This window comes from Polyodon spathula, chromosome 2 (genome assembly GCF_017654505.1).
Source record: "Polyodon spathula isolate WHYD16114869_AA chromosome 2, ASM1765450v1, whole genome shotgun sequence".
Taxonomy (NCBI): Eukaryota; Metazoa; Chordata; class Actinopteri; order Acipenseriformes; family Polyodontidae; genus Polyodon; species Polyodon spathula.
In genome coordinates this window covers 54,872,915-54,885,172 of record NC_054535.1, presented here as the reverse complement: position 1 = coordinate 54,885,172, position 12,258 = coordinate 54,872,915, and the positions used below count along the sequence as shown (strand labels likewise).

The window sequence follows — 12,258 nt, the reverse complement described above, 5'->3', positions numbered from 1 at the left end:
CAGTCAAGAAATTAATATTTTATTTTAAACTGCATAGTAAACATTTTAAAACAAAAAAGTCAAATGTAAAGCCCTACAGCATGCCTAAAAGTTAGTCAAACATAAAAAGCTTGTAAGACGCATTAAAACATTGCATTCAGTACTTTGCATATCTAATTCTTCATGGCTTTTTAGTGCTCGTACAGCACATTTACTCTAAAAGGCAGACTGTCATTCTATTTTACAAGTTATTACAATTTTAAATCAGATCTGTGTAGGAATAACATGTATATGTGCCAACTTACATATACAGTAAAACTGATAGTGTACATTAATGAAGTCTTCATGCACTCTGGGCTCCAATAGTTTCTGAAGAGAAATAAAAATTTTAAAAAAAAAGTACACAAATCAGACTACATATTCAGATTAAATATCACTTTCAACAAGAACATTGCTGCCTGTAAAATCCATCAGGTATTGACAGTGCTAGACACAATCTTGTCACTTACACAGCCTCAGCACACAGAAATCAGGCAATAGTCATTCAGCCCTTGGCAAAACAGGCTTGACACAAATTCTAAATACAGCAAGCATTATCAATTCAATTAATTACAATCTCAATTCTGGGGTTGTCCTGAAAAAAAAACACATTAAGCATGAACTGAACTACTATTCCCTTACAAATAGTAATTCATTATGGTTAAAAGCAATATTTAAAGCTGACTGAAGATAGCATAAAAGTAGCAGATTAAACACCACTTTCATGTTAAAACTGCACATGTGATCATCACTTCCTGTATGTTTGTATTCTGCAAAACTCCTAAACAGTTGGCAACCGATTAATTACATTTGTAAAATGCAGCATTACCAGGCTCTTTCAGTATTTGGGCATTTCCAGCAAGGCCTTGGGGTCCATCACCACTACCATTAATAATTTCTGTAGTTAAATTATTCATCTCTTGTTCTTCTGCAATTCTTTTCAAGAGTTCATCCTTGTATTTAAAAAAAAAAAAAAAAATAGTATTTAGAAATCACATTTAACTTAGAAAAAAAATCTAAAATGGCAATACTGGTGATGGGCAAACTAAAAATATAAAAAGGTATACATCATTGTCCTACCAAGAAAAAAAGAAAAAAATCTTACATCATTGCTATTAGCCAACCAAAAACCCATAAAAAGTTATCCGGAGCTTAAAAAAAAAAAAAGTAGTAAAGAGTGTTTTCTGTAAATTAATAATTACTACTTTTGATACATTTATAATGTTCTTGTCTGGGGAAAGAACACTTTAACCTGCATACGTACCTCACACAATACCGAAAGCTGCACTGGCAAATCTTCCAGTTTAACAAAGTCTTCCTCATCAGACTTTTGGCTTACGTTTCCAGATCCAGCCTCCTAAAAAAGCAAGCGATCGACAATTTTGTCCTATCGTATACATTGAATCCCAAACTATTAGAAGCTTCTTTATTACAAACATGCAAAGTCAGCAACAGTAATTACAAGTTGAAAGGTGTGGGCAGTGTTCACCAGGATCAGGTTCATACTGCATTTAGTAACCAATTAGTCATTTACAATTTTGCAAGTCTGTCAAAAAGGAAAGAAATCAATATTGTAACAGGTGGAGATTGGATTGCACAATTCCTAAACTTACATAGTCAATCATGACAGGAGAGTCTGTATAAGGGCTACAAGCCAAAGAGCTTTCAGGAGTTACAGTAGCAGATCCAGTGTCCGTTTGCATGGGAGCAGTATCTGCAACCATTCCTTCATTAAGTGGTACGGAAGAAACCACCTCTTCTGTAGTGACTTCATTTATAGCAGCAGCAGAGGCAGCATCAGCACCGCTTTCATTCACATCTTTACAGTTCCCATCAATGGTTTCAGTAACAGCAGTTACAATGTTTTTAGCTAGTAGAGGGGAAAAAATTGTTATTTCTAAGCAGTTCTTATGATTAGCAATTTTATAAAACACTCAAGCTTTCTCAGCTGGTCATACAATTGCAAAAAAAGAGGTTACATTTAAATCTAATAGTGCAGTTTTCAAACTGGGGTAAGGGAGAAAAATCCTGTAATGGCAGGCAATGTTTTTTTTTTGTTTTACCATTGTAGTACTTTGCGATTCAGCAATCGAAATACAGTAAAAAAATAGACTTAGTGAATTTTTACAGGAAGAGAGTCAACTACAGCCAAAAAACACCTGGTCTTGGGGGAGCAACTCACTAAAAAATGCTTGGTCCTGAAAGGGTTAATTTATTTTAAATATGCATTTTTACAGTGCTTTGTAATTGCTTACTCCCATTTTTCCCAATGATTTCAGTGCCTGGTACTGCCCATTTAAAAAAAAAAAAAAAAAAAAAATTCCCCATGGATAGCTATGTGAATGATCACTCTAATGACCATTTTGTTTATCTACCCTTTATTATGAGTCTGTGGCTAACTGCAACTCAGTTAACTCTCAAACTCCTTACAAGACTATATCAAGTAAACAAAACTCAAAAGCAAGCAAACAAACTTGTAATTAGCTCTAAAGCATAATTTGAACATACCTTCTGAGCGATCAACAGAATCCTGCTCAGACCGATCTGTCTGTGTCACATTTTCAGATTTTACATTTGTACCCTAAAAAGACAAAAACACCAACATTTCACAACACAGGTTTTGCAATCTAACCCACCCTCCATCAAATGAGCAGACTGTACAGGAGTAAACAAAACAGATTGTATTTATTATTTATACTCAATCATTAAAGGAGGTATAATTCCTATAGGCCCACATATTAAAAATAAATAAAGCAAACACATCACACAGTTTTGTTTTATAACTTTAAAGATTAATTTGTGTTAATTAAAAGAAAGTTGCAAGCTACCTGTTCCTGCTCATTTTCACCTGCAGTTTCATTACTAGCTTGCAGGGAGGTCTGAACCTCAACAGGCCCAGCTTCAAACTCCTCTAGTTCCTCATCTTCATTCTCATCCTCCCCACTGCCATAGTTAGTCAGCGCCTGAGTCTCTGCTTTAGAAAGACCTTTGTTTAAAAAAACAAATGTTTATCAATAGGTCGCAAACATATTGGTGATTTGTGAACAAGATGTATTGCGCCATCTACCACCCTATATAGATATCCCTCATTACTTACATTCACAGTAAATTAATGTGGAATTGCTTTTAATATCCTTGAAATGTTTAATTAAATTTTGCTAATGATATGAACCTACCATATTCTGCAGAGTCAACGCCCATGTTTGAACTATCGCCCCACCCCCAACTTTTACCTGAATGTAAATTTTTCACAGTTTATAATAACTATTAGAAAAAAATACATAAACAAATAAAATAACCATCTGCAAATAATGCCTGAGATTTCAAATCTTGCACTTCAAGTGAGTAGAACAAGCTGTGCAGTACAGTAGTTACTTGTGCATTATAAGCACTTTTCGATTACATTAACATGCCACCAAAGAGCAGCAGCTATACAATTGAAACTAAACTTCACTGACTGGTGGGAGCAACACGATCAATTATCGAGCTGCTTTGTGGGAGTTCCAAATTGACCGGCGTCCGATTCATGAGTGGGTACAAAAGGAATTGGAGCTGAGCGCTGTCACAGGAAAAACAATCAATTACGATCTCTGCATCAAGGGAGGGAACCTATATCTAATGCTATGGACCTAGATGTTTTTGACTGGATGATTGAAGAAAAAATGAAGGGCATGTGGTGAGCAATAAAATGCTTGAAGCATATGCCTTAAAAGCAGCTGCAGAACACAATATTCTGGATTTCTCAGCCTCTGAGGGTTGGTTTTGAAACTGGGGAAAAAAAAAAAAAAAGTTTAATGTGGTCATTTTCAGGAGGTACTGCTGAGGGAAAAAAATTCCAGCAGAATATTGATGAAATCAATGTCTTTCGCTGTGCTGTTAATGCGCTTCACAATCAACATGGATATACAGATTATAATACTGGGTACATACGACTCAGGCTGTGAAAGATGATATGGAACATCGCAACACAGACGTGTTCTTTATACCTGCTGCAGTATACCACTTGTTCAGCCTGCAGATGTTTCATGGAATGCACCTTTTAAAACAACACTCGGAGTTGTGGGTGCACTGGCATCAGAGGGATTAACATACCACTCAGGACAACCTGAAGCAAGCCACATGCCAGAATTTAATTGAGTGGGTGTCGCAAGCCTGGGCTGAGGATATTATACAGAGTTCATTTAAAGTTTGTGGTATCAATCTGGCCGCAGACGGCTCTGAAGATGGGCTCCTGCATAGCCAGCTTGCCGAAGCACTTGGGGACACAACCAGGACCACTGTTAGAAGAGAGGCAATTGGTTGCATCATCGATAATGAAGGTTCAGATGACTAAGTTGTAGAATTCTACGGTTTTGGATTCAACAAAACGAGTCAGATTGATTACACTTTCCTGTTAAGCTACAATTCACTTTCTTTGTTTTGTTTTTTTACAGTAGACTTCAGCTTTAAAGGTTGATGTGTTTTATGAAAATTTAAAATTAGTGGACTTACACAGCACCCTTTTTTCAGGCAAACCATTTACTTTGTATTTCACCATTTAATAAATGTTACCTGCACTTCTTGATTATTTAACGTAACTGTGCTGTACCTTTTAAATTTTAAGCATGCCTAATTCTAAATGTAATCTATGAGTCAACGCCCCTCCCCCACTTTTGCCTAATCAACTCTACACCCCTGGGGCGTTGACTTGGAAAAATCCTGTATTTTACAAAGCTTCATGAGTGTTTAAATGCCTTAAATAAAAACTTTACTATTGACACAACTAGACTGATGGTTTCTTTAATAGTGTAGTTATAAAAACATACTTAGAAAAAAATCTTTAAATAATCCGGAAACAGTATATGTCTTAAGATAGAAGGAGACCTCTGTTTTTAGCTAGTATAAACCTGTCATACATTTTTCATCTTGAGACTATTCCATGCATGACAAGTTAGCCAAATGATTTAAAAAGCAGAATTAGCCTGAAAATTACAGCCATTTTGAAGTGCTATTCAAAAAGAAAGATATCACTCCTATACTTACTTATAGAAACGGCCAGACCTTCGCTGTCTTCATCTTCATCATCTCTGTCAGAAGTATTGCAACTCATGTTCTCCATAACGTCAGACTCAATTACAGGATCCTGGTCAGTTTCATCTTTGTCCTGGAATTGTTGTAAACAAAAAGAATGCATCAGTGGACTCTCACAACAAATGTAAACTACAACTGTCAGTAGGTCTATGTGTAAGGTCTGAAAAACATCCAGGTAAAAATCAACCGAGATCGTTTTATCTTCATTGATAGAATACTCATCAGCACACACACTCCTCAGGCATGGTCATTAAAGTATCTGCAGTCCATAAGACCCAGTGGCACAATTTATTAAGACTGAACAGGTACAGGTTATATGCTCTGGTAGCAATATTCATCATACTGTGAAGGGATCGGATCCAACAGCTAGGCCCACAAAACTTTATACAATACTATAAAATATATTAGAGAACAATGAATCATAGTGCCAGGACATATTTAATAGTAAACTTACTTTATCTTCATCCTCAAATGCTCCTGTAAAAGACTGTTCACCTTTACTGTCCTAAAATACATTTTAAAAGTAAGTTAAATTACATTTCATGGTCTGTGTAGTAAACAAACTATAAAAATATATCAAGATGATTCAAGAGAAGGAAAAAAATAAATACAATTTGCAGTAACAATTAATGTAGATATTATTTAAAGAATAAACAAACCTCTGGATTGAGAGTTGGTTTAACAGTTGTAGGTTCCATTTTATTTTTACATTTCTGTTTTATAGCGCTGCTGTTATCAAGATCTTGCATTAACCTGAAGAAAGCCAATTCATTAAAAAGGATCTCGGAAATTTCCACAAGAAGATCTTCTCCGCATTCCTTCAGAGTCCTACCAGCAAATTTAATTAAGGAATCCTAAAAGTGCAAATGAATACAAAGTTAATCTTGGGAATATGAAATGTTTGGGTTAAAAAAAAAAAAAAAAAAAAAACATTGTTGGGGTTTTCAAATGTTACAAATTAAAACAGCACTGAATGGCAGATGTCTTTCGTATTATAAGCGACTTTTCTAGTGGTGAAGTTGCAGCAGTCTGTTAAAATGTCTTAACAGTTTATTTATGTAGGTTAAAGTTTTTGAATGAACAAAGGAGTCATCTTAAGATAAGCTGCATGTATTTTTGTTTTTACTGACTAGATACACAGTACATGTTAGTTATAGGGAACACTGGAGCGAATTCTGAAAAAAAAAAAAAAAAAAAAAAAGCAAAAGTAAACAAACTAAGGACTGCTTACCTGCCAAGATTCTTGATTATTGCTTTTATGGTTATATACAAGTTATATTCAATTTATTTTTTTATATTTATAAAAAAAACCTGCAATTGGGTCCATGTACATTTTCTTTTCAAGAGAAAAAAAGGCAGATAGATTGAATACCGTACAGATAGTGAGAATAAAGTATGGTACAAACTATGCTGGTTGATGTAATGAATTGGGTTTGTAAGGAGTCATGGCATACAGCACACAAAACCAGTGCTCCGATTGGCTGAGGAATCTTCAGCCGCCTACAATAAACTTAAGAGTGAATGCTCAGAGCAGAGAGGCTAAAACTTTGGCTTTACAGTATCCAGCAAACATTGTGCTGTATATACCCTTTATACTGCTCTGGCACGTCACATGGTAACACTGCAATGAATAAAAATTGATCGGCAGGCAAGAGTCAACATAACTATGTATATACAATCAACTCATTAACATGAATTTCAAGGGACCACCAAAAAAAAAAAAAAAAAAAAGTCTTGTGTCAATTTATTATCAGGAGTCTAAGCCCAATGCACACTGCGAGTATGTATTTAAGTTACAGTAACTGTGACGGGGCGAGAAGGAATCTGCACTGCAAATCTCCCCCCAACCAGAAAGAGCTCTGTGTAAAGGGGGTAGTATGCTTTCCCATAGATGGGCTGACTCCATGGTAGGTAGTAACTGGAAGTCGGCCATTTTGGAGCAAGTGCGTAGCTGCAAGATTATGAACAACTCCACTGTAGTCAGCTGCAGGACAGGCAGTGGGTGACTGGATAAACCCTGGCGCGGGTTAATCACAGGGAGGAGTTTGGTAGTACAAAGTGAACGCAGTTATGGGAGTAGGGCTCCTTACACTGGAAGGAATTCTTGGCCGGAGCACTGTGTTTGTTATTTGTTGTGTTTTTGTTATTGCAGAGGAGGATTAAGGCGTCAGAAGCTGCTGCCACTGAGCCATCACTACCTTCACTGCATATCACAGCACAGACACGCACCACTTTCCCTGGTTTAAGGAGCAGTTTTGTGCATGGAGGACCGTGGTTAAGGAGTGTTATTGTTTTTGTTTGGGACTGAAACCAGCCGTATATCGCTTCCCCTACACTATTGTTGGTATAGGGGCGACTGATTTATTATTTGTAGCTATTAACCCTTTGCGGTCCATTTATACAGCGCCTGTCAGGCAGGTCAGGTCCAATTTATTTTCACATGCGCCGTTTAAAATACCCCCCCAGTAAAACCGGTTTAACCTGTTAAACCCCCAGCCCCCCACAGACAATTTCCCCTCAGGGAGCTGTGGCCTTAAATAAATCACATTATCTTCCAAAGTATACACAGCACACGCATGGTTCAGGGCTTGAATTCAAGGTAACCCCTTGGGAATCAGGACTAAAGCCTCAGCTTTGATTAAAAAAAAGTCTTACTCCGTACCACACTGGAGGGAGATATTCAGAAAAAATATATATATTAAAAAAAACTCTTTTCATTTGTTTATATTCTATAGCCATTTTTTCAACTTGTAGCACATGGTGCGCCAGATTTTTTTCCAGTGCTTACCCAACAGATCTACTATACTGGGCAAAAATTTGAAACCGATTGAACAAAGGAATCAAATTCTACATGGGTTTTTTACAAAGCTAGGCCCAAAGGTCCCCAAACCTCTCCAAAAATGAATATTTTTGTAAATCTTTATGGCCAGTCATGCATCAGTTTCTTGAGCAAGTTCTAAAAGGATGTCACTTTCTGGCACCTCACATGCTATACATTGCCACATGAATTAGATTTTGTAATCATCCTCTATTTTTTGTCCAATATTTCATTCAAAAGGTGGCCTTTTTGGAGAGCTTTGGGGTGCCCGAAATGTATCCCATGATGAGTATGCATGACAAATACTCTCAATTCATATGCCACAACTGTCAGGCACATTGCTCTCACATAAGTATGTGTTTGTGAAGGAGAATGTCGCTACTGAGACTTTTTTGTAACTTGAATTCTCAGTACCTGACTGTATTTTTTTGTCAAGAAGCAACACAATGAGATTTTTTTTTTGTTTACTTCAAATATTTTCCTTTTCAAACAATGAAAAACTGAACAAAAACCTAATAACACGAACTGTACAAAATTAACTATTTACATCCCTAAAGTGCTCAATGCAATAATAATAATAATAATAATAATAATAATAATAATAATAATAATAATAATAATAAATGTAGTGTGGATCCATTATACTTACAAATCCTGAAGAGGATCCAATCTATCTTCAAATGCTGCTTCAAAACACTGAATCAGCACTCCAACCCAGAAAGCTGATCATTTTCAATGTCACTTTCACTCCTATCCATCTCCTCCAAAAGTTCTAAAAGACTGAATCGACTTTTTTTGGGATGCTTTGGAACACTGCTTGACATTTCTTTCGATTTACAAATTTTACGATTTGAAAAATGTTCAGATAATGGTAAGAAACCTTGATCCGCAGCGTGTAACGCCGAGTTCTCCTTGCAATACGGGTCGTTGTGTGTACTTGCGCACATCAATTACTCTTCAATGGATTAGGCTACAAACAAAGTCAATGTATGATTGAACAGCTTGTGACCTCCCCTACAACTTAATCAGGAAGATTTCACCATCAACAGATAGTTGTAAGGTCAGAGCAGCAAAATGCAGAGCTAGTCGATCAGAGTTGTTTTTGAACCATGAAGTACTAGACACATTGCAAAGGGGATATCTCAGCGGTGAAATGGCGAATTTGGAAAATTCCTTTGCTGTTTGACGGTAGGAAAACAATGTTTTTGATATTGAGTCTGCTTTTTTTGTTTTTGAAATAACATTACAGATGATTTACGATATGTAATATGTAATTGCAGAACCATGTTCTGCCCACGGGACAAGGTGGCGTAAGAGGTTAAAGGGCAATGCAATACTAAGTGACATCAGTACTGCATCTCCAGCCAAGCCCCACCCTGTGTTTGCTCTTTATAGACGTGCATACTGATAAATCCTCTCCTGAACACTCGTTTTATCACCAAACTCCTCAATAATGCGATCTAAGTTATTATTTTATTACTATAACATCTCAAAAAGCTCTGCAAATGTCAGTGATATTCTGAGCGCTCGATGCGGAAGCAACTACCTCCTTTGTTTAGGTCTGCTTATCTCTGTGTGTTGCAGCTGCTAGGGCTACTGCTCACACGCCCCCTTTTCTTTTTTCGGCTTCATTCAGCTTCTGTTGGTCTCACTCGGCTGTTAAATGGTTTTCTCAGCTTTTTCCAGAGAAAAAAGGCCTAGAGACCTGTGCTTTACGTCTTTTCGATGATGTCGGACAGGGTCCGACATTCAACTGGAAAAGGAAAATCGTAATGCTGGACCAGGTCAGACATTGGACCGCAAAGGGTTAAATACGGACGTTTTGCAGTATTTGCTGGCTTGACTCATTATGTACGCCGCAACACTCACATCCAGTTACAGTAACACTGAAATCAAATTTCAATTACAGATCAATGAAAAGTACCGGTATTATAATTTAAAAGTACTGTGTATTTTATTGAAACTATGGCTGTAAGTGAATTTTTAAAAAGTATGCATTGCAACTTGAAATCTGCATAGCTCATTCTGATGACTGTCCTTTTTAAAACCACAAAAAAGCAAGGTGTCTTCAACAATAGGGTACTGAGCAAGCCTGAAACACTGATGACTTGCATCCAGTTTTGCTTGGCCTGTATTTTATGCCATTTTTCAGAATGGTTGAAATAAATGTTAATTTGCAGCAATGTTTTTCTTTCTTGTACATTGAGGCATTATCCCCCTCTTTCAATACCTCCACTTTCATCTGCAGGGATAATGTAAGATTTTTGCACTGGTCACTCATTTCTACGCTTCACGGAAAAGGCGCTGATAAGTAAGCACTATGCCAACTCGAAATGCATCGTAAGATCAGTAGTCACAAAACAGCACCAAATTAGGAGTACACAGATGTTAGAACTAAAGCAATTAGTTTTATTAAATTTTCCTTGGTGGGGCTCCAAAATAATTTGCACAAACAGGAAATTTGTGTTGAGTGAATTCGACTGCTAAATTTGGCTGCAACCACACAGATAATTAATTGTATTAAATAATGTGTTTAATCCAAGTTCGTCTTAAATGAGAACTGACTGTAGGTTTGATCATCAAGTACTGAAACCACCCTGATGTGAAGATGGGCAGATCACATTTTTATTATTTTTTATTTAAAAAGTAGGTCAAACTAACCTGTAGTATACCCCCTAGTTGTTTATGGAAAAATCTCACAAACTCTTTGCTCTCATCATTTTGTTGCGTGAGTGTCAGGACCATACGTCTAATTGAAGTTAGCAGCTGTGAGGAACAAACATCCTCCATGTGCTCCTTCCAAAAAAAAAAAAAAAAGTCAAGATTAGCCATTACCAGATTTTATATTCTATTGAGCAGCTACATTTCATTACTAAAACATTACATTTTATTTACTCACCTTAAGAAAGGGTATGACTTCCGTCATAATGGCTTTAATCTGCCTATCCAGTTGCTGAGTATCAATGCGTGGACAAGGAATATCTGAAGAAACATGACCAGTAACAGAAGGGCTCTTGCAACTGCCTGAACATGAAGCAAAAATAATATATAACAAACCAATAAAAATATTGTTGGAGAACAAAAAATGTTCAGGGATTTATAGAAACACGGCAAACCATGTTAAGCACAGTCAAAGAAAAACAGTAGTCTTAGGAAAGAAGTACCTTCTAAGCTTTCAGCAGCACCTTGCTCAGCAGCGGAACAGCCAGCAGCATTTTTGTTATATTCAGCTTGCAGCTTCATACGCTCATATTCCCTTATCCTAGCCAGTGCTTTGTCTAAGTGAATCACAGTGTTACCTGCACCAAGAAACATGCAAAAAAGTCCCAATAGAAACTAGTTTTACCAATTTAATATAGCACCAGTCCCTTTTGCACAAAAACATAATATAAAGTTGACAGAACTGCAGAAAATAAACTACTTACCTAGATCATCATTTGCAAAAGGTTCAAGATTTGAAGAGGTTGACAATACACTTGCATTATCCAAAAATCCACCATCACCTTCATTCTGTTTTCTGTTTGAGCGAGATTTGCTCTCAGTGTTCTTTTCCGATATCTCCTAGATAAATACAAACAGGGAATCACAATGTGCTTACTTAACCACTTCAGCTCCAGGGTGTTTGCAGGTACTTCAAAAGACAAAGCACTTGCAGGACCACGACGTATCTATGTCAAGGTTTGGCGTCTATTCTATGGGTTTCTTCCAACCTTTTGTCAGTGTGCAGGCTGTGTTGGAACTGTGGAACGTTGGTTTTGTAGTGGGTGGAGGGGGGTTGTCCAGTGACATTTTTAGTGCATTGAGAAGAATGGAAGACACAGCAGCAAACCAACTGGGATCTAAATGTGTATATTTTGTATTTACTTTAATTTTGGTAGTTTATTTGCAGTATTACTTGTTTACTTGTATTACTGTTTATTAACATGTTTAAAACAAATCTTGTAAATTTAAAAATGAAGAGACTTACAGTATCACTTGTAGCTAGACTTTCACTCGGAGTAAGTTCTGAATTAGAAGCAGCCCATACAGCTGAACTGAGTGACATAACGGACTCCTCATTTGTCTCTTTCTTCTCCGACAGATGCCTGGTAACAATGTCCTAAAATTATAAGAGGTTTAAATAGATTTTATCCAGCACCCCCAAAAAGTGTGGTAAATCAAACCCTCACTCCAGACACACATAATACAGTAAATGCTAAAGCAGTTAAAAAAAAGGGGAACCACGGAATAGTTTTAAAGAATAGATAAAACTGCACAATGAGAAAATATGCTATGCATTTTTGTATCCTCACATGTTGCTAGAAAAGGGGAGTTTGAGAACAAACAAAAAATCCCCAGTAGCATAATCAAAG

The 12,258-nt window shown here is 36.7% G+C and overlaps 1 protein-coding gene across 8 annotated transcripts in view; it reads right to left on the bottom strand.

Moving 5' to 3' along the window:
* Positions 1–3: 3 nt before the first annotated feature.
* The window catches only part of pcm1 (pericentriolar material 1), a 40,808-nt gene continuing 28,553 nt past the window's right edge, over positions 4–12,258 (bottom strand). For 7 of the 8 annotated variants that reach the window (XM_041225544.1, XM_041225568.1, XM_041225578.1 and 4 more), the window contains 14 exons: positions 11,874–12,005; positions 11,332–11,467; positions 11,071–11,205; positions 10,806–10,930; positions 10,568–10,702; positions 5,748–5,942; positions 5,543–5,593; positions 5,041–5,161; positions 2,847–3,004; positions 2,527–2,599; positions 1,632–1,888; positions 1,283–1,375; positions 848–971; positions 4–348 (listed from right to left, as the gene is read on the bottom strand). In XM_041225544.1, coding sequence (XP_041081478.1) covers positions 323–348; positions 848–971; positions 1,283–1,375; positions 1,632–1,888; positions 2,527–2,599; positions 2,847–3,004; positions 5,041–5,161; positions 5,543–5,593; positions 5,748–5,942; positions 10,568–10,702; positions 10,806–10,930; positions 11,071–11,205; positions 11,332–11,467; positions 11,874–12,005 — 1,761 coding nt within the window. In that variant the 3' untranslated portion in view covers positions 4–322. The remainder of the gene's footprint in view (positions 349–847; positions 972–1,282; positions 1,376–1,631; positions 1,889–2,526; positions 2,600–2,846; positions 3,005–5,040; positions 5,162–5,542; positions 5,594–5,747; positions 5,943–10,567; positions 10,703–10,805; positions 10,931–11,070; positions 11,206–11,331; positions 11,468–11,873; positions 12,006–12,258) is intronic. The other variant, XM_041225573.1, reaches the window with a different exon arrangement.